Raw genomic sequence first — 23,475 nt, 5'->3', positions numbered from 1 at the left:
TCATCTTTTAAACACATAGAAACAGGTTGTACTCTCAGCTGGCAAGCAATAAAGGCAGAAGCTCCTGAAAATGTCTTACTTGGAAAATTATTAATTGCTCTTTACTGTCAATCATTTATGCCTTCCAGTCAAGAAAGAATGTGCAGGAAATGTCACAAACCTCAAATGTCAGCAAAGATTCATGTTAGGCCTACTAATAAATATCAGGTTTGAATACTTTAACACTAATATACTATATCAGAGTAAGTATCCCATTTTACTCAACTGTAATAAAAAAAAATAATCTTTAAAGTGTATACACATTGATTTCCCAGTGTGTGATTCAGATTAATTACTGATATAACTATGCTTGGCTCTAAAGTGTCTCTAACAGAAAGAAAAACGAGGAAAATAGAACTGTTAATCCTACAGTAGCTAGGGTGCCAGAGACACAAAGAGGATAGGGCTTCTGCTCGAGAGGTCCTCGGGAGGCTAGAAGGGGAAACAACATGTAAATAAATAAAACAGGTAAGTGTGATGGCGGAGTGAGCAGAAAAATTCTGAAGCACAGAGAGGAGGCCCGATTGTGCTGGTAAAGTAGGGGGCGTTAAGAGTTGATTCTCAAAGGGGATTTTTTTTTTTTTCCATTTTAAGAAATGTTGACTTTAACCTACAGGCAAGGGGAAGTGACATGATAAAATTCCTTACTTCAGTCATAGCTCTAGTGGTCATGGAGAAAAGGTGGGATAGATAACCAAGGTAGGAAGTTACTTTAATAGTCCAGTCAGGAAACAGTGAAAGCCTCAATGAAAGCAGTGGCTGTGAGAAGCGGGGGAAAGCTCAATTCCAAACATTTATAAGGAAGGTAAAGAGTTCTACGAACTTGGTGACCAATGGAGTGTGGGAATCAAAATAGACCCCTGGCACCACAATTCTCAGCAGAAGTGCTAGTAAAAGTGTGGGCTTGTTTGGGATTGTCTTGTGCACTGTAGGGAGTTCAGCACACCCAGCCCCAGCCTACTAAATAAATGCCCTCCAATCACTAGGACAACCTCCAATACCCCTACACATTCCAAACAGTCTCTAGGAACTGGGTTCCAGTTCCACGCCCCCTACCCCCTGCCCTAGTAGAGATCAGAAGATGGAGTTAAAACTCAAAGACGCCCATTAAAAATCACTGTGTCAAATGCAATTCACCATTCCAACCCTCCCAAAACTCTCCCTTCTTTTATTCACACCAATAATATTGTTGTTGTTCTTCCACCTGCAATCTCCTTCATTGTCCTTCTCCGTGTTTACCACAGCTCAAATCTTGGTCTTCTTCTATTTAACACCTCAGGGCCCAAGATCTCAACTCCAAAGCTTTACCCAAACATCAATGGTCTATATCTGTGTCTCTGCTACTGAGGCATCTACACTTTGACATCTCAAAGCCACGTGGAAGTCAGTCAATTTAAAACAAAATTTTAAAAAGTCTTTTCACTCAAATTACTGTAAATGGTAATACCACCACTCTTGGTATTCAAGCCCCAAACCAGAAAGTTACCTTGCATTCCCTTCTCCCCTCACTCAGTCACCAAGCCCTAGTCTTGTCAGGCTGCCCCTCTGTACGCATCCTCATTCTTTTAGTTTTGTCCCTCGTCACTTCCCATCAGGACAAACACAATCTCTGAGGTAGAGAGACTTCTAAGAGGATCAGGTCATGATGGTAAAGCCCGCATGAATGGAATGGGTGCCCTTACAAAAGAGGCCTGAGAAAACCCTCTTGCACCTTCTGCTACATGAGGCAGGTGGGAAGAACCATCTATGAACCAGGTAGTGGGCCCAGACACAGACATCACTTTGATCTTGGACCTCCCAGCCTCCAGAACTGTGAGAAATAACCATTTGTTGTTTAACTTACCTATCTATGGTATTTTTGGAATAGCAGTCCAAACAGACTAAGACAGATGGTTTGAAGAAAAAAAAAAACAAAGTCTGTTCAGAGGACAATTTTCTAATGAAGATTACTAAAATAAAATATTATGTAGGAGTTAGGATCAACTAGTGGAACTGCAGGCTAATAAATTTAGGTCATATTTTGTTTCTAATAACTGATTTAAAAATATCAAGACAAAATTTTGGATTAATTTCAATATAGAAAAATTAAACGTCCTATGTATTAAAAAACTCAATAAATAATAATTAAAATGTTAATGATATATTGGATAAAAAGGGCTAATGTCACCAATTTACATAATGCTTTTTAAATTCAGTAAGAAAAAAACTAACAATAAAAAATGAGTAAAGGATATGAATAAGCAATTCACAGAATATAAAATACAAAAGGAAGGATGAATGTTTTAAAATATTCATACTCATTATTTTCTACCCATTAAATTAGCAAAAAAAAAAAAAAAAAAGTGTAAATAACATCTAATCTTGTGAGGCATAGGAGAAAGAACACCCCCAGATAATATTAGCTGTATGTAAAAAAACTGGCACAGCCTTTCTGATAAAACTAGTTGGCAATAAAATAGAAAGGGCATCAAAAATCTTCACAACTTTTAAATCAACAATCCAACTGATAAGAATTTATCTGAAGAAAATAATTATAGAAAAAATTCTTAGCTGCAAAGATGTGTTCATAATGATATAATATTGGGAAAGAGAAAATCAAATAGGCAGTATTTGAATAAGTTACAATATACCCATAAATACCATATTAAATAGTCATTAAGTATCATGTTGTCACAGAATATTTAATGGTTTGGGAAGATGATCACAATGTATACTTTTAGGTGAAAAACCTAGGCTAATTATATGTATATGGTGCATTTTTCATACATAGTTTTTATAAAATACATATACTATAAAAATCTGATATTCCAGCTAATATCTCTGGATGAAGGGACCGCTGATAAAGATTATTTTTACTGGTTATCATATCATTGAAATCTGAACATTTTTCAGATTGAAAGGGATAGCCACTAATAGTTAGATTGGGACAAAAAGTACAAACCAGCTCTGTTCAAGGCAAACCACAGCTTTAGTTATTTTCATTTTCTTAATTATTCTCTATATGGCAAACTATGCCTCTAAGCCAAGTCCAGTCCATGGCCTGTTTTAGTAAATAAATTTTACTGGAACACAGCCACAGCTACCCTGTTCATTACCTATTGTTCCTGGCTATTATCCCACTACAAGGGCAGAGTTGAATATAGAGTAGAAACATGAGATAGCTTTTGAAGCCTAAATTTTTAGTACTGGCTCTTTAAGAAAATTGTGTTGACTTCTCATCTATATTATCTACAATGGATAAGCATAACTTTAGCTTAACAAATATTTAGCTTAATAAAAATTGAGATTTTTTTAAATGCTGATTTTGGAAGCAATGCTATTTTATGTTCAACATTAAAAATCAAACAGATCAAAATATTGACATCTACCTGAATCAAAGAAATTTCTGTTAGAAAGAGTCTACTATAAGGAAATTAAGTCATTGTCCGGGTCAGGAATGTTATTTTTCTAACTGAAAAGCTCTATGAGAGACTAGATTTAAAATGACCATGACTATTCAGTTTACTTTAAGAAAAACCAAAAGTATAATCTATAATAATAAAAGCATAATATGCTAAATAAGACTGGCTGTCCTTCCATATGACGTTCCAGATGAAGTCAGGGCTGCAAGGAAAGTCCGGGTCCCAGGTGCCTGGTCCTGGGTCCAGAGGGAAGTCGGTGCTAGCAGCCAGGGGAAGGAAGGCCCACTCCTGCAGGATTCCGTGCATCGGGTCTCTAGTGTACTAATAATGTATACAGTACTGTTCCCACAAAATGCCTAATCAAACAAATATTAAGTATTACCAAACAAAAAACAAAAATTTCACATTTCCATTGCCCAGTGTTGATACACAATTTTAAAATGAATTAACACATTGCTATTGCAGCTAAGTACAATACACAATACAAATAAACATTGTTTCTGGTCTAATCTAATGGATGTAATATAAACATTTAAGCATAAAAAAATAAATGATTACTTGTCAAGTCTGCCAAAACTGCTTCTTAGATTGTTTTGTGAATATTTTAATTTCTTAATTAATGGGCAAATCAGATGACTGATTCTCTTTTTAAAAAGACTTGAAGAGCCCTGGCTGGTATGGCTCAATGGGTGGGTATCATCATTTACACTAGAAGGCTGCAGGTTCAATTCCCACTCAAGGGCACATGCTGGCTCAATCCCCAGTGGGGAGGCGGCATGCAAGAGTTGTGCTTTCACACCGAATTCTCTCCTCTCTCTCTCTAAAAATCAATACACTATTTTTTTTATAAATAAAAAAAAAAAAGCTTGCAGGTTTAAATCTAAATCCTATCATTTTTCTTTACTTTCTCTCCTTCCCAATCAAATATATTTAAACTAGAGGCCTGGTACACAAAATTCGTGCACTGGGGGGGGGGGGGGGGGGAGATATACCTCAGCCCAGCCTGCACCCTCTCCAAGCTGGGACCCCACGAGGGATCTCTGACTGCCTGTTTAGATCCCGGTGGGATCGGGCCTAAACGGGCAGTCAGACATTCCTCTCACAACCTAGGACTGCTGGCTCCCAACTGCTCTCCTGCCTGCCTTCTTGATTGCCCCTAACCACTTCTGCCTGCCAGCCTGATCACCCCTAACCACTCCCATGCCAGCCCGATTAATGTCTAACTGCTCCCCTGCCAGCCTGTTTTCCCCCAATTTCCCTACCCTGCCAGCCTGGTCACCGCTAAGTGCCCTCCCCTGCAGGGTTGATCACCTCCAACTGCTCTCCCTTGCAGGCCTGGTCCCTCCCAACTGCCCTCCCCTGCTGGCCATCTTGTGGTAGATATCTTGTGTCCACATGGGGTCAGGATCTTTGACCACAAGGGGACAGCCATCTTGTGTGTTGAAGTGATGGTCAATTTGTTTATTACTCTTTTATTAGATAAGATAGAGGCCTGGTACTTGGATTGGGTCAGCTTGTTTGCCCTGAAAGATATACCAGATCAGGGTGGGGGTTTCCTTGGGGCATGGGGTGGCCTGAGCGAGGGGTCTGTGGTGGTTTGCAGGCTGGCCACGCCCCCTGGCAACCCAAGCGGAGGCCCTGGTATCTGCAATTTATTTACATTCTATAATTGAAACTTTGTATCCTTGAGCAGAGGCCTAGGCTGGCAAGGGCAGGTGGAAAGCTTGGCTTCTTACGTTGCCTGAGAAACCCAAGCCTCCCTTCTGCTCTCTGTGGCCATAGCCATTTTGGTTGGGTTTATTTACATACTCGCTCTGATTGGCTGGTGGGCGTGGCTGGGGGTGTAGCAGAGTGATGGTTAATTTGCATATTACTCTTTTATTAGGTAGGATGCATTGGTAAGAAACCTAATGCAGATTTTGCTTACTGTAAGTACTTTGCATTAGTCCTACAAAATTACATAACTTAGAATGTTATGAAAATTATTAACATGTAATTATAATTTTGGAATAGTGACATAGAGAAAATAAATAGTGGTTAAAAGTTCTTTTATTTGGAAAACTTATTTACAACTCCCAAAACATTTAGAAAAAAATGAAATAAAACTACAGAAATAATTATCATCCTTTAATAAAACCTATGCTTATCATCCAAAATAAAACCTAATGAGGAAAAACCAAGATGTTGGCATAGGTAAATACCTGAACTTGCCCCCTCACACAACAACTTCAAAACTACATCATTCAAAACCGACATCATCCAGAACCACAGGAAGACTGGCTGAGTGGAAATTCTACAACTAGAAGGAAACAGAAAAGCACAGAGATTCAGAGGAGCTGCATAAGTAAAGGCAGAAGTACGGAGGCACACACAGAGAGGGCTGACAACTAAGTACTGGCTTTTTCAATCTGCAGGGAGACAAAAGCTCCTGACTGAACTGTACTCCAGTTCCAAGTGAGACTCTGGGAACCCAGACTCATATGAGGAGAAACTGGACTGTCTGGCAGCGAGCAAAACTCAAGGGTGACTTACTCTCAGAGGCGCTTGCAGTGATACTGCGGGACACTGAGACCCAGGGGCCTCTTAGGGCAGGGCTGACAGGAAGCCATTGCTGTTTGCTCCGCCCTGAGACTGCGCCCCATCTAAGGTGAGCGTAGAGGCAGGGGCTTTTGCATATGAATGGCCTGGTCCTTTGATATATAAACTTACCTACTGTGGCTGAGTCAGAGAGACCCAGAACATGCAAAAGAAGAACCAAGGCTCCACAGCAGCTTGCATTGTTTCACAGCTGGGCCTCATCCAAAACCCAAACAAAGAAGAGGAATCTGCAGATCTCTCCATAGTTCCTACTGGGTGGCCTGAGGCAGAGGCTAAATTAGCACCTCCTTGAAGATCCAAGAGCCAGTATACCCAGGGGTCAGAGTGGGACCATCCAGGTTACAACTCCTCAGATCAATAAGGGACATACTCAGGGAGCAGACTCAGTGAGCACCAAAGCCCCACTGAAGCAAGTCTTATCTCATAAGTATGACTCCAGCACAGAAGTTCTTCCATCGAAGGCACACCTGAAACTCACAGCCAACTGGCCTGAAGGTCAATTCCTCCCAGTGATACCAACAACAATTAAGTCTTAAATACAGCTGTTCACACAGTCCACAAAGGGGTGCACCAAGAGTGTCCACCTCAGGTGACTGGGGAGGCTGAGCCACTGGGCCCTATAAGACACCTAGCACACAAAGCCACTCTATCAATTCAGGGAAGCAGCCAAAATACAGAGACAAAAAAACAGGTCACAAATGAAAGAAAGGAGGAAAGCAAATGACTGGATATAGAGTTCAAAACCACAGTTATAAGGTTTTTTAAGAATTTTCTAGAAAAGGCTGATAAATTTATTGAGATCCTCAAGGATATGAAAAAGGATCAAGATTACTCTACCCAGCAAAGCTATCATTCAGAACTGAAGGGCAGATAAAGAGCTTCACAGATAAGAAAAAGCTAAAGGAGTTCATCACCACCAAACCAGTATTATATGAAATGCTAAAAGGTATTCTTTAAGAAGAGGTAGAAGAAGAAAAAGGTTAATAAAAATTATGAATAACACATACATATCTATCAACAAGTGAATCTAAAAATCAAGTAAGTAAAAAAATCTGATGACTAGAATAATCTGGTGAATATAATAGATTCAGGGGCATAGAAAGGGAGGGGACTGACAATCCTCAGGGGGTAAAAGGTGTGGGAAGTGCAGGAAGAGGCTGGACAAAAATCATACACCAATGGGTGAGGACAGTGGGGTGGTGGGATGGGAACCAGGTGCAGGGCAGCTATGGGGGTCGGGGAAGAGGAACAACTGTAATAATTTGAACAATGAAGATTATATAAATAAATAAAATAAACAAATAAAATATTTTAGAAAAAAAACCTTTAAGAGATTCATGAATCCACCCTCCATAAATAAATTTATAATTCACATATAACCATATGGCTATTGGATTTATGAAATATATTCTGAAGCTATTTTTTTTTTTTTTTTTTAGCAGTTTCTGACTTGGATATGCTCCTAAGCCATGCTGACTCGTAGTTTCAGCATTTTCAAAATGGGAGGGTCTAAACAAATGATCTCGAAGAACCCATCAGTTCAGTGTTTTTCTGAGTCATGACAATTTTTTGTGAGTCATGACATTTTGCAGTTGGAGTATAGTTCTCCACATCCTCTAATATTTTAGTCTTCAAAATTATTAAGATCTATATTATTAGAAAGATATCACTTGAAGTTAATACCTATTTGTAATCATAAGGACTGTCCTCTTGCTTCCAGAAATAGCGCAGTGATATCGATACGTCTCTCCTTCTAACTTTTTGACATGATTCTGAAAAAAAAAAAAAAAAAACCTCAAGATGTGGATAATACATGTATTCAGACAGTATTCTTAATATTGTACATTAGCTAATTTTAATAACAATAATAGGAAAAATTTTAGGAACAAAAGCACAATTCCGTATGCTCACATGTGAAGCTAAATAATGTATTCATCACGTTTATAAATTAATTTCCACTGTTTCTTAAAAGACAAATATGCATTAAATGCTTACTAAGTGATCTTCTGGTAAATTAACATTTCATTCTGTGATAACTTAGAAATTTTAGAATATCTACCAGAAATAATCACACATTTTCATTCATGAGAATATGAACATATGCTAATATAAAACAGGGACATTAATATTACAAGGGTTCTTAACCGGGGGTCCATAGAAACATGTTGGCAGGGCTATGAACCACCTAAAATAGAATATAAAATTTTGAAAATGTGGTTCTGCAACTTCTTTCAGATGATGGTTCATAATTTTAATCTGATATTTTTCAATGTCTGATCCTTCTCAAAGGCTAAGAACCACTGCTTTTACATAGAGGTAGATATACATATAATAAAATTCCAAGATAACTGATCAATTTAATGTTTTGAGTATTTAGTCTTATGGGTTAAATATGCATGAAAAGTATATGTATATATCAAATTATATTCCTGATAGAGAAGAAAATTTAATATTAATACACACATAAAAAAATTCTAAGATTTCAAATAGCTGTTATAATTTATTGCTAATGACAATTACAAACATAAAATAATTCAAGTATAAATAGTAGCACATTAAAATACATTTGTTTACATTTCAACTATCTCAAAACTACTTAAATTAGTCAATACATTAAAAACCAACAAATAGTTATGTTTTATAATGTTAATGAAATATTATTGATATTATCTATAACATGATTAAATATTAGATAATTAAGATATATGTAAACACAGAACATAAAACAAGACCTTAATAATTTTTCTCCCCCAAGACCTTAACATTTTATAACTAATAACCAAGAATATAACACCAATATTAAAAGATAATGTAATCAATAATAATAACAAGCTGACCTGTTATTATTTCAATTTTAAATACACATTTTTTAAAGGCCTTTGGTTCCCAGTCATTCTTTGACAATTATAAAAAGCTATGGACAAAGATGAATCCTCAAAGAACTTGGGTCTCATCTTCAGAATGAGTCTCAGAGAAGTGGAGTTGAACAGTCACTTGTTTTACATCAGGCCTGTATGAATTAGCTAAAATGTTTTATCATCTATAACTTAATTTATTTAATAAAGAATGGAAAATAAATATAATAATTTAGTAAATTTTTTTCAGTGTTGAAATTTAAATACGTTAAATTTTTTGAATTTTAGATGCGTTATACAAAAAAAATACTACCAACTTTCCATTGTTTATGTACTTTCATTAGTTATCAATCTATTGCTATCTTTAAACTATTGAAAGCTTTTAAAGTATAATTTATCGCCATAATATACTAAACAGCTTATACTTGTCACTCAATGAGAAGTATTGTTTTTTAAGCAGTACTAAAATCCACTATGCTACTATGCTCTGAGGTTCACTGATGGCAGCAAGATACCAGATTAGTTAATAAAATATACACTCTCTCTTCCCAAAATGCATTTTGAGGAATTACAATATTTAGGAAAAGCATTCAATTTATATTTCAAGTAAATTCTAAGGAAATAATACAAGAAATGAAAAATCACATTTCATTATTACTGTTTTAAAATAACAGAAACAACTTTAATGTCAAGAATTAGGAATGGTCAAACACACAGTACATGGTTACCTTAATAGATGGTAATGCAAGAATTAAGAATGAAATATTTCTATGAACATGGAAAAAATATAATTAAAATGGAAAAGAAACACCATTTTAAATATTATATGAACATATATATGTGAACCAAGATGAATATGAAATAAGATATGACTATATGTGTGTGTGTGTGTGTGTATATATATATATATATATATATATGTAATAGTAATTATCCTAGGAAAATAGAGAATAAGCAAAATATATCCTAAAAAAACACAGTATTTGATTTAATAACTTTCAAAGCTGGGCATTAAATGATACAGAGCAATAATCAGAAGAAAAAGAAAATGGGTAAAAAATTTTAAAATTCCCAAATAAATATTTAGAATGTACCCATATAACAATCAAGGCTAGGAGGAAATAATTTTATACTCTAATTCTCTTTAATATTTACACATTATGTTATACTTAGTCTCTTAAGAACAGAAGTCTTATTTCTTTTGTGTATCCAGTATAGTCTAGATAATCAATAAACACATCATACATAACTGATTATAGCAAGATGGGCAAGAAATGAAACAGCTTATACTTGTCACTCAATGAGAAAAATTACCAAGTCATGTCATTAATGTACAATCACTCTATTTCTTCCAGTAACTAAAATAACATATAAAAGTTTAAAAGATGTCTGATATTAATAAAAACTAATAAATCAGACAAAATAACTTTTTGTCTGATTTATTAGTTTAACTTTAATAATAAAAAGCTTCTTGAAGTTTTGTGCTTATTCATAAGCAGTTGTAAAATGGATCTTTACAAGGAAAAGTTTAATAATATAAAGAGCTAAACAAACAGAAAGTAAACAATAAGTTAAAAAATGTTTAACAAGTTATACAATTTCCCAAAAATCAAGTCTCATTAAAATTGTAATATATCCAGGGAAATTTAAAATAGTTACTAGTACCTAAGAAGGAAGAGTAATTATGAGTGATGATTTAAGACAGCATCTTGAATTAGTTATTGTGCCAGATTCATATAGAAACTGTATATATTCAGTGACATTTTTACCAATCCTCAATTATCTAGGCACAAGAAAAATTTGTCAGCTAGTCTTTGGATGGTCTTTGGCTGTCATTCTTTATTCTTTAAAGTGCTTGTTTTAAATGTGAAACATTTAATTTACTCTTTTGATAATTATGGTTTAAAATATAATTAAAATGAAAAAAGCAAGAAACACCATTTAAAATATATAATCATATGAATCAAAAATAGATATAATCCAACTGACCAGTTATATGCTAACAGTTTTATTCTTTTCAAATGTGTAACACATTAAATCTAAATTTATATCTTGGTTTCAATTTGGGGGGGTAGGGGGGGGGGAGAAGAGAATGAAAATTGTATGATAAGCCAAAACTGGTTTGGCTCAGTGGTAGAGCGTCGGTCTGCAGACTGAAAGGTCCAAGGTTCGATTCCAGTCAAGGGCATGTACATTGGTTGTGGGCACATCCCCGGTAGGGGGTGTGCAAGAGGCAGCTGGTCGATGTTTCTCTTTCATTGACATTTCTAGCTCTCTATCTCTCTCCCTTCCTCTCTGTAAAAAATCAATAAAATATATTTTTTTTAAAAATTGCATGATAAGATAACTTGTTCTGAAAATTAACTATGGAGGCACTAATTTCAAAATTATCATTTATGTTATTTTTGTTCTCACTGAGATAATGAGGACTTAAAAACAAAAAGGGTTGGCTTTTAAAAATAAATATATCTATAAATTCAAGTGCCACATAAGCAATTTGCCTAATTACATGTTCAACTTCTATTTACATTAATTAAAACTAATATAACTGTGAAATTAGCATAACCAACAATTTTTGAAAAGTATAAATGCTAAAAGCTGAGAATGTATGTACATAATTACAAAATGATTGCCATTTATCTAGCAAGAATAACAAGAGTTTTAAAAAGGAAAAAGATTAAGGGAACACATTCTCAAAATTCATTCACAGACACAGAACAACTGATATTTCAGTTATTAAAACATATTCCCCAGTTAATACTTCCATAACCTGGGTAAATTTAAGGTTATTTATGAAACTAAGTTATATAATTCCATCATCAGGGCTCATAAAGATAAGGATACATAATATATTGGACATAATCTCCCTTTATACCAACTTTATCTGAAATGTACATGAATACCATAAAATGAAAATTTCAAAGAAATAGTTAAAATGTTTGCTTCTGAGCTCAGTAAAGTCTTTCACCAATTAAATGGAGAAGAGAGTTTATTTTCCTTCATTATTTAATCTTTTATATTGATCTCTTACTTCTGTATAGTATTACCAAAATACCACCATTTTTATTTGTAGTCAAGACACTACAATAAAAAGTTCAAATTAAAAAAAAAAAAACTTTGTGAAAATGGATTCTCAATCTAAATAAATCAAAGACAGTCAATTAATACCACAGTTTGTTTTGATTTTTAAGGATGAAATCAAGTAGTGGTACAGGAGACATTTACTCCTGTATTTCCAGTTCTTGCTGTGTAGGCAGAAAAAGAAAGAAAAGAAAGTTAGAAGCATGCAGATCAATAAAATGTAATCACATACGATAAAAACCATAGATTAATAACAATGAAGAGTCTTTTTATTTCAAAATGGAAGTAGGAAAACATTAATAAATTTATTTTTTGGGAAAGCTAATCATTGGAGTATATTTATACAGGCATATACTATTTAAATACAGTAAAAACTAAAATAAAAAACAAAAAAAAATCCTTTAAATTTTTTAAGGCTTGAAAATATTATAATTGTACATAATCTCTTTTTCTCTCCTCCAGCTTCTGTTTATCTAAGTAAATCTAGAATTAGAGAGTAGTCCAAATAAATAGATTTGGTTGGGATAAAAGCAAGCAGTGAAATTCCAGTAATTAGCTACAAAAGCAGAAAACCAAAGTTAACAATGTTGACTAAATGAGCTGTCACACAAATAGTAATAAAGCCTACAACTTCTTTTAATATCCTTTCTGTACAAAAAAAGCTTTGCGCCTGTGCAGAAAAAAATGACCAGTTATCCCATTTAACACATTACACTAAAATAAAACAATCAAATTCTACTCTATAAACCATGTTCCTTGTGTAAAGAAGTTCATGAATGAGGAACTTTATGAACCACCAATGAAATTCTGATCCTAGAAATCTTTAAAATCAAATTTCATTCATGACCATAAGAACAGAATTTATACCTCATATATATCATAGCCCTCGGATTCCTGTCTGTTGTATGGGCGAATGATGCCATCTTCATGGATCAGGCGAGGGGGACGGAGTCTGGACACTTCCTCAGTTGATTCTGCTGCCCTGTATAAGGCATCAGAATCAGAATAAGTATAAGAAGCTATGTGAGAATCCTTCAAAATAACGTAAGTATATATATATGTGTGTGTGTGTGTGTGTGTGTGTGTGTGTGTTGATTAAACACTGTACCATGATCCATATTATATCTGATAAAATTGGATAAAAACAATCAGAGTCCTTTAAGTAACTTGCCTGAAATAATAAAACAAGTTTTAAAACCAAGTCTGTCTGACTCCAACTTCTCCCAACTATTAAAGAAAAAAAAGAAAGAAATATCAAAAAAATAAAGGCAAAGGTTAGGTTGTCCACTCTGTATCCTTGATGTGTAGCATATAGTAGATATCAAAAACATTTGTTGGAGGGAAAAAAAGAGAAATTTAGGCATAAACAATGTCTCCTTTTCTTTCTGGTGGCACTCTACTTTGTGAATCCGTCATACAGAAAGCAAAATATTTACTAGTTATGTGTTCCTAGCAACAATTAGCACACAGACACACTCCTTGCGCACAGTCTATACTTACTTACCTCTGAATTCCTTGGAAGGTACTGCTGGCCATGTCTATGATTCCTCCAGTGGGACCAGCCACAGCACCCACAAGCCCTTTTCCAATTCCTTTAAAGAATCCAGCAGCTCCTTCCTTTTTGGCACCTTCATAAAACCAAAGACAATGAATGTATAAAGATGTTTTAAAATAATCAACTTTGAACACAACAGAGGTCTGAGCGAAATGCCAAACTGCTTTACTCAAAAAGCTTCTAAAATTTGGCTTTCTGAAGATGTTAAATTTAATGATAATCAGTGCTTCTCAAAATGTATTAAAAATGCACACTTAGGCCCCATCCTAGACCTAAAATTAGAAACTCAGGGAGTGGTACTCAACAATCTGTTTTTATTAATCCTTACCCAAGGATATTTCCCCCCATAGAGTTTTAAAGAGAGTGGGACGGAAGGAACAGAGAGAGAAACAATGATGTGAGAGAGACACATCAATCAGCTGCCTCTTGTACACATCCTGACCAGGTACAAGCCCTTGACCAGGAATCGAACCCAGACCCTTGGGTCTTCAGGCGATACTCTAACCACTTAGCACCCCAGCCAGTGCAGCATTCTGTTTGAAGAAACCTTCCAGGTAATCCTGAGGCATGCTCAAGTTTACAACTAGTGACTCAGGAGTTTAGTCAGTACTTGTGACAAAAAGGTCTAAGAACTGACCAGAAAATATCTTCTTTTTTTATGTCAGCCATCAGGAAATTTTTCAAGCAGTGTATGTTAATACACACACACACACACACACACACACACACACACACACACACGTACTAGAGGCCCATCCATGCAAGGGGTTTCATCCGGAACATCATCCAGAAGAATGTCCAGTCTAATTAGCATATTATGCATATATACACACACACACACACACACACACACACACACATATATATATATATATATATATATATATATATATATATGAACTTTACTGAAATATAATTCACATACCATATAATCTACCCATTAAATTAAGTGTTTTTAGTATATTCAGAGTTGTGTAACCAACAGCAGAATCAATTTTAGAAAAATTTTTATCATCTCAAAAAGAAATCTTATGCCTATTAGCGATCATTCCCCATTCTCCCTGGCCCTTTCCCATCCAATCTTATGCAATTTACCTCCTTCCTCCCACCAGTCAGACCTAGGCAGTCACTAATCTATTTTTTTTTTCTATCTCTATGGATTATCCTATTGTGGACATTTCCTATAAATGGAATCATTCAATAGATGGTATGTTTAATTACCCTTTCCACTTGCCATCACGTTTTCAAGGTTCATCCACCTTATACTGTATAAACAGTTTTCAACTTACAATGGTTCGAATTATGATTTTTGGTTTTAGGATGGTATGAAAGCAATATCCATTCAGTAAAAACTAATTCGAATTTCCTGAGCTAGCAGTACGCGGATGATACTGTCTTATGATGCAAGACAGTATCAGCAAGGCTCAGCTCCCAGGTGGCCATGTGATCATGTGGGTAAGCAACCAATACTTGACAGTGTAGTAGTAAATGCATTTTTGACTTACGATATTTTAAACTTAAATTTGGTTTATCAGGACATAACTGCATCATAAATTGACAAGCATCTGTACTTGGTTTCTTTTTACATTTGGATGTCTCATTGTATCAATATATCACATTTCGTTTATCCAGGATGAACATTTGGGTTGCTATTACAACCTGGCTATTGTCAATAATGTTTTCATGAATATCTATAGACAAGTTTTGGGGCAAACATGTTTTCAATTCTCTAGGGTATATAGCTAGGAGTGGAATTGCTATGTCATAAAATATAAACTCTATATATTTACTTCCAGTTGTCCCAATATCATTTGTTGAAAGACTATTCTTTCTTTACGAAATTATCTTGACACCCTTCTCAAAAATATATTCACTATAATGTAAAGATTTATTTCTAGAATATCAGTTCAATTTCACTGATACAGCTAGATGTTTATCCATATGCTAGTGCCACACTGTCTTAGTTACTGTAACTTTATAGTAAATTTTTAAATTGGATGGTGCAAGTCCTCAACTTTGTTCTATTTTTTTCAAAATTGCTTGGCTATTTGCAATCCTTTGAATTCCTGTTTAAATATTAGAATCAGCTTATCAATTTCTACAAAGAGGCCAATTGGGATTTTGATAAATACTGCACTAAGTAAAGCAATGTGGTTTTTAAAATAGAATAAAAAAAATCAGTCAATAGCTATTAAAGGCCCAAAGCAATCTAGTTTATGAACCTGCTGAAAATAACATTCAAAATCTCAATTACAATCTAATACTTAACCCTTATCCTTTCTGAGAAAAATATATTCATTAAACAATAATTTAGGACTATGACCATGAAATTAATCAGAAATTATCCTAATCAAATATCTATTAGCAATAAAATTTACTATGTTTACCATGCATCAACTCTTCAGAGCCTGTATAAGAGGAAAAGATTATCAACCTACCTTCCATTGGTTTTGTTATTATTCCAGTCACTCCACCAACAACTCCCTGAAAGAGAAATCAATCATATAGTCAAACTTTAATGGAGGATGCTTAATTTTAAATCAACCACTAGAGGTCTCTACAGACATACTAGAAAACAACAATCATGAATACTTATTTGATAATGTGAACACCATAAACATAGAGGTGAACAGTATGATTTTTAAAATTTGTCACAGCAAATGTTAAATGAAAGCAGCTTGTAGAAGTAAAATTTTATAACAGAAAGAACAGTAAACCAGGTGAAAAGATTATTTTTTGTTGTTATTTCATAAGGTATTTTTTGCTTTATTTGTTTTTTCAATTACAGCTTACATTCAATTATTATTTTGTACTAGAGGCCCGGTACAAAATTCATGCATGGGGGTGGGGAGGTCCCTCAGCCTAGCCTGCACCTTCTCCAATCTGGGATCCCACCGGGAACAGGCCTAAACGGGCAGTCATACATCCCTCTAATAATCCAGGACTGCTGGCTCCCAACTGCTTGCCTGCCTACCTGCCTGATTTCCCCTAATCGCTTCTGCCTGCCAGCCTGATCACCCCTAACCACTCCTCTGCCATCCTGATCAACGCCTAACTGTTCCCCTACTGGCCCGATTGCCCCTTAATTGCCCTCCCCAACAGGCCTGGTCACCCCTAACTGCCCTCCCCTGCAGGCCTGGTCGCCCCTAACTGCCCTTCCCTGCCAGCCTGGTCAACCCCAACTGCCCTTCCCTGCTGGTCTTGTTGCCCCCAACTGCCCTCCTCTGCAGGCCTGGGTCCCCCACAACTGCCCTCCCCTGCAGGCCTGGTTGCTCTCAACTGCCCTCCTCTGTCGGCCTGATTGCCCACAACTGCCTTCCCCTGCCAGCCATCTTGTGTCCACATGGGGGCAGCCATCTTGTGTGTTGGAGTGATAGTCAATTTGCATATTATCTCTTTATCATATGGGATTAGTTTCGGGTGTTAAATCTGTTTTTATATCTGCAAAATGAGTGAGTTGAGCCAAATTATCCTTAATATCTACTTGTGAATTTTCATGAGATTACTTATAACTTAATGAATATGTGGAAAATTGATAATGAAGGGACCCCTGAAAGATTTTGAGGAGATAACATGTAACATTACAAATCACTGGCACAAACACATCAATTATAGTTTTCTAAAATTTCCAAAATTAAAATAGTAATGTATTTATACATTCTTAATAATTGTCAAGTAGTAGGAGTAATTAAAACTATCTGCATATTATATAAAACATATAGAAAAAGAACTAAAGGACATACACTCTATTGAAAAGATTAGATACACCTGCAAAGAGGTGAGGGGTGACCAAAGAGTACTTAGAGCTCTATAATCATTTCATTTACTTATTGAATGTAAAAGGTAAAGTTATATTTTTATAATTACTTATAAGGAGAATGTTCGTATGTAATCCATAATTAAACCCTATTCATATATTACCTGCATAATTTTTTGTTCCTTTGTTTGAGAATATGATTAAGCCCCTGTACCCAATAATGGCCTACCTGCTTAACTCTCAGTATATTATGAATTAGAATTACATTCATTATTGTGCTATAGTCACAAAATTTAGTGTAATGATGTTTGCCCTAAAAGTTTTCTTAATATTTTAACTTACCGTTTAGACACTAACTCCCCACCACCTGTGTATGTGTGTGTGTGTGAGAGAAAGAGAGAGAGAGAGAGAGAGAGAGAGAGAGAGAGAGAGAGAGAGAGAGAGAGAGAGAGGGAGAGGGAGAGAGAGAGAGAAAATGGTTTTTGGGGTGAATGCGTTTGTTGTTATTGCTATTAACACTATTACATATGATTCCTATTCCCTCCCTTTACCCACCTCAGACATGCCCTCTTTCTGCCCCCCAGGCCTTCACCACATTGTTGTCTCTGTCCATGGGCTGTACATATATGTTTTTTGGCTAATCTCTTCCAGTCCCCCCACCTCCCTCCCCTCTTAGATGTGTCAGTCTGTTCCGTGTATCTATGGCTCTGGTATAAGTTTTAAAGGTCTGATAAATAGTGAGTGGCAGTATCTGATTTATAGACAACTTCTAAAGCTCCCTTCCATAGAATGGTCCATTAATGATGACCTAAAGAACTCCTCTCCCCCAGGTATCATCATTTGCCATATTTCTCTGCTTACATATTTCTTCCCTTCCACACCAGTGCTAACCTGCCATCATTACAGAGTTCTCACTCCAACCCAAATGCCAAACTAAGTCTGCAATTTTGAGGATAGATCTGACAATGATAACGGAGAAGGAGAGCAAAAAGGAAATAGAGTCGTTCACAACTACTGCCATGCTAACCAACATCCTGAGATGTTGGCTCCCAAGCAGTATGCCAAGAGTACAGATCTAAAGTGTATATAAGGCGAGGGCTTCTGGAAGATCCAGCATAGACTTACACGCAGGAAGCCCTTTCCTCCTCTGGCCAAGCTATCTCCAAAATCTTTAGGTTGTCGACTCATCTCTTCTCTTCTTTTTTGCTGATATTCCTTGTCCAACGTAATTGCTGCCAAACCTTTTCCAACAGAACCGGTGATTCGAGATACAACTCCTGCTGCACCACCTACAAAAGGCCCAGAGAAATAAGCTGCATTGTTTCTTTAACAAGCATTACCACTGCACGTAGCACATGAATGCTTAAACTAGCCGCTGCTTAAAATTCTGTCTCATACATAAAAACGCAAACATTTATTTTTTGTATTTCCCATTTATTAAGAAGAGGAATAAAACTAAAGTATATGGATTCTATATTACAAAGACACAAAAAATCCAGCAAATCAGTGTTAAATTACTCTCAAGAACAAGAGAACACATCTTTTAAAAGGAATTATTAGAAAAGTCATCTTTTTATAAAATACAATAATTTTTTTCATAAACAATGAATTTTATAATTATTATTTAAAAAATGTACATATACATAAATATGTGGTACATACCTACAGTGTGTCCAAAGAGACTTCTTACCCCAATCACTAACCCCTCAGCAAATTCTTCAGGGCCTTGTACAGCACCCTGGCAAAAAAATAAAAAAATTGCTATTTAAAATAGAAATAAGTTTAAGACCATTAATCTAGTATTTCAGGGTTCCCATGAAGAAACAGAGTCTGTAGCAAGCCATAACATTGTGATGACAGTTTTTGCCCTCAAACCCAAATATTGATGGAACACCTATTATTTTTTAAGATACTTTCAACCCACGTGATCTCAACATACCCTTTTAGATGACAAAAATTGAATAGGAGTAACCCCTGGCCTCAGTCACAAACTAAAGCCGCCCTCTCAGCACCAAGTTCCCACAGAATCTAAGCAAGCCCCTCTGGTAACAAGACTGAGCCCACACAGTACTGGCTCCCTTGAGCTCCCATTTATTCTCTCTGCTTTGTCCTTCTGAAACCCTCACTACTTTGGGATTCTGGATCCTGTAAATGGTGAAGGGCAGGTTAGAGTAAAACCTTAATATAAAACAAAGTCAGCTTTTAATGCCCCATTAGTTCCTTCCATAGTGGTGAAATGGTCTTAATCTATGTAGCATTCTTCCTTACAAGTACAATTAAATCCTGGAAAATGTGGGCATGTTTTATTGCCCAGACAACAGAGTGCTCAATTAATTCTAACACAATCATTTAGTGTCATCTCAAGTAATTTTAAATGAAAAATAGAATACTGATATATGCTTTTAAATTTTATTAAATTAATTTGGGTGACACTGGTTAATAAGAGTCTATAGGTTTCAAGTGTTCAATTCTATAATAAACCATGTGTATACTACATTATTGTGTGTTCACCACCAAAGTTAAGTCTCCTATCACCATTTATTTTACCCTTTTCTAGCTCCCTCCTCTCTCCTTTCCCTTTGGCAACCACAATATTGTACCTATGAGTTTTTGTTTGTTGCTTTCTGCTGTATTTTTATTATCTGAATATTACTCAATTCCCAAATACAATTAAAATACAAATTATCTGTCATTGATAAAAGAGAACATACATTTTCCTACAGCTATACTTAAAATAAATAAAAGACCAATACCTGGAAGGGTTCATAGAACAAAGCTTCAACTCCTTCAGATAGACCTCTAAGTAATCCAAATGGGTTTCCAAGCACATCCAAGCCCAATACAAGGACATACATCTGTTTCAAGAACTAAAAAAAAAAAAAAAAAAAAAAAAAAAAAGGAATTTAAGCCCTTTACAACTACTGGAAGAGACAATTTGATACAATAGGAAAAAGAGGGCATACTGGTTAAATTAGGTTGTTAAAGGAAAGCAATGCAGAATAACCAGTACTATGTTTACTACATGTTCACTAATTGATCTTTCACAATGTGGCAGGCAATATGCTAGTACTTTACATGAAGCTTTCAAATTAGATTGAACTAGGATTAAGGCACAGTCTGCCATTTAGCAGTTATTTAACTTTGGACAAGTCACTGAGTCTCTTGGCCTCAGTCTTCTCATCTGTAAAATGGGAGGTGTATTATACTGATCTTGCATGACTGAGTATGGATATTAAGTGAATATATAATTCAGTAATTGTTCCTTAATTTTAATACTGCTATCATCACTATTACTATGAAATTAAATAGGGAATAACAAACAAAAGAAAAACAAGTAAAAATATATGCTTATGTGAACATTTAATAACCAGAATGTCTCTACACACCACAGGAGAAACCTCCTTCCAGCAGAGGAAGGAAGGAGAACGGAACCTTAGTACCATAGTAAGCAAGGGTGCTCTTGTGCCCTGAAATAACTCCTTATTCTGGGCAGTCAAACTGAACCACAGAGTAACAGAGTCATGAGGAGGAACCTGGCTTAGAATTCCTCTTGCAATCCTACTAGAATAGGCTTAGAAACTGCAGTCACCGAAAAAATAAAGTGTAATGATTCCTAAGTCATCATTCTTTCCCAAAGTGAATAAATATATAATTTCAAGAGAAACAAGGCACCAGAAAAAAACTTTTAAAAGAACTAAAACAAATAGAAATTAATTATTCAAGGAAACTACTAAGTAATGAGATTGCTAATTGGGATAAATTAGGTAAACATTATTGCAAACCACACAAACACAGATAAATGTTTTATTTTGACATTTTATGAAGCATATTCCTTATGAGCTATTTTGATAGGAAATTTACCTGTTCACTGTAATGTCTAACAACACTCCACATGAGCTGATCTCTTTTATAAAACTGATATCGAATTTCATAATAAGCAAGTCTGGGAGAAGAAAGGAAGATTCAAAGGTATTAAGATTATATTCTAAAAATAAGGTATTTAAAATTCCAATGATTAATTATTGCTAATTCTCTTACAATTAGATCTGTACATCTGCTACATGTATGTCTGAGATCTTGACATTATGGTAACAAATTTATTATTTAAATAGTACATTCTCATGCAAGTCTTTTATAAAAAATAAAAAGGTTTAAAAAAAGTCAACTATAATCCCCCTGTACAGTGGATTTTTAAGTTTTTCTTTTTGTGATTACCATTTTGAACCTTTTCTTTTCTCTTCTATGCAATTTTAAGATGTTTAAATTCTGTATACAGCTTTACACTTAACATCTGTAATACCAATAAAAGTATAATATGCAAACTGGCCTAATGACCGAACTGTAGACCGTCCAGACGACCTTCCTGAAGAAGCTAGGGCTGCGAAAGCCTACTCTTGCACAAATTTTGTGCATCAGGCCTCTAGTTTTATGTAATAAAAGGCTAATATGCAAATTGCTCCCTTGGGATTTCGACCAACAGAGAGTTTGACTGCTCACTATGTGTGTTGACCACCAGGGGGCAATGTAGAATGAAGGCAGGCCCCAGCTGGCAGCCAGCACCTGGGGAAAGGAAGGCCCTGATCGTAGGCCAAGCCTAGATACCCAATTCATGCACACATTTCGTGCACCAGGCCTCTAAATATTTATTCCTGTTACTAAAAATTCTATGTAACCCTTTTATGTAAAGTATCATAACAATTTTTCCACTGTCAAGCATTTCCAAATTTTGAATATAACTCTGGTTAAATTTAAAGATATTTTTTATCGAATTCCCCCCAAAATAATTTTGGAATGAAAAACTAAAAACAAATTTAAGACCCTTGATATATATCACTTTCCATTCATACAGTTTTTTTTCAAAGGTACCCTTTTCTTGAGCTCACCCCCTTTTGTACTAGAATTGCTCATATTTTGAAATCTTTTAACAATTTGCTTTCATTTTCATATATTCTTTGATAAATAATAAAAAGTAATAATTCAGATCTCTATCAGCCACTGTATCTTCCCTTTTGTGAGTTTATCTCTTACTGTCTCTGACAATATGGCATTGGAATATTTAGCTTTTTCTCATGAATATTAAATAGGAAGACTCAATCTTTTGTGTCATAATTTCTCAATTATTTTTTTAAATTTCCTTGATTTTGTTATAAAGTATTTTCCTTTACATTTAAACTTAGACTTCCTTTATTCAGAGACCTGATAGCAATTATCTTCTATTTTTTATTAGTCTTTTCAACTTGAACTTTATATTTAATTCTTTGAGTCCATGAAATTTGATAGTGTACAAGTGAGGTGGAAGTGTTATATGTCTTTTTCTCCAATTTAACTACTTGTTCCAATCCCATAGATCACATGTGTCAAACACAAGGCCCTCGGGCCAAATCCGTCCCGCCAGGCCTTGCAATGTGGCCCGCACCGCGCTGTCATCACTGCACTCCGCTGCATTTCCATCACAATGACAGTTTATGACTGTTCAGTAAACCATTCGGCCCGCGATTTAGGCTGGATTTTAGATTTTGGCCCCTTCTCTGATTGAGTTCGACACCCCTACCATAGATGAATATTCAATTTGATAAAGATTCCTTGAATATAAATGTTTCTGGCACACAGTAAGTATTATAATATTAGATACTGCAGGGAGTTATTATCTATAAGTTGCATTATGATTATATTGAAATCTTACCCTGTAGCTACATATTTCTGAATATAATTGTTTTAAAACATGGTCAATATATAATATACTACTAAAATAATTCAATTTTTATTCTACATTAATTTATTATCAAGATATTAATAACTTAAGAAAGCATAAGATTCTTTACCTTATCTTATGAGTAAAATAAGCATACCAAAAGAGACTAATTATAAAGGGACCAACCTCTTCATGAGCTAATATTCTAGCATAAATGGAGAAAATTAATATCCAGAAAGATAACCTTGGTACAAAAGCCTCCCAATATAACATAAATCTTACTTAAATATAAGATCATCCACATCAGTCAAAGTAGCACCTATGCTTTTCAATAGCAGATTGATGGAATGAATTGCAATCATTTCTTGTTTTTCTTTGTCTGATTCTTCATCTCCAGCACCCAAAGACAGACTCAAATGTAGCTAAAAGAAAAATAATGTTCAATAATTAGAAGGTAAAAACAAAACAAAAACATTTACATATAGATCTTTTAGATA

The 23,475-nt window shown here is 35.1% G+C and overlaps 1 protein-coding gene across 4 annotated transcripts in view; it reads right to left on the bottom strand.

Moving 5' to 3' along the window:
* The window catches only part of VPS13C (vacuolar protein sorting 13 homolog C), a 170,478-nt gene that overhangs the window by 3,037 nt on the left and 143,966 nt on the right, over positions 1–23,475 (bottom strand). For 2 of the 4 annotated variants that reach the window (XM_036440069.2, XM_036440078.2), the window contains 9 exons: positions 23,261–23,400; positions 21,148–21,229; positions 20,040–20,153; positions 18,949–19,024; positions 18,412–18,575; positions 15,968–16,013; positions 13,479–13,602; positions 12,842–12,956; positions 7,722–7,810 (listed from right to left, as the gene is read on the bottom strand). In XM_036440069.2, the coding sequence (XP_036295962.1) occupies positions 7,722–7,810; positions 12,842–12,956; positions 13,479–13,602; positions 15,968–16,013; positions 18,412–18,575; positions 18,949–19,024; positions 20,040–20,153; positions 21,148–21,229; positions 23,261–23,400 (950 nt within the window). Of the gene's footprint in view, positions 1–7,721; positions 7,811–12,001; positions 12,139–12,841; positions 12,957–13,478; positions 13,603–15,967; positions 16,014–18,411; positions 18,576–18,948; positions 19,025–20,039; positions 20,154–21,147; positions 21,230–23,260; positions 23,401–23,475 lie in introns of those variants that run through there. The other 2 variants (XM_036440083.2, XM_036440086.2) reach the window with 1 other exon arrangement.

The sequence above is a fragment of the Pipistrellus kuhlii genome, unplaced genomic scaffold, assembly GCF_014108245.1.
Source record: "Pipistrellus kuhlii isolate mPipKuh1 unplaced genomic scaffold, mPipKuh1.p scaffold_m20_p_1, whole genome shotgun sequence".
Lineage (NCBI taxonomy): Eukaryota > Metazoa > Chordata > Mammalia > Chiroptera > Vespertilionidae > Pipistrellus > Pipistrellus kuhlii.
Note: the sequence above shows the minus strand (reverse complement) of the source record. Positions and strands in the feature narration are given on the sequence as shown.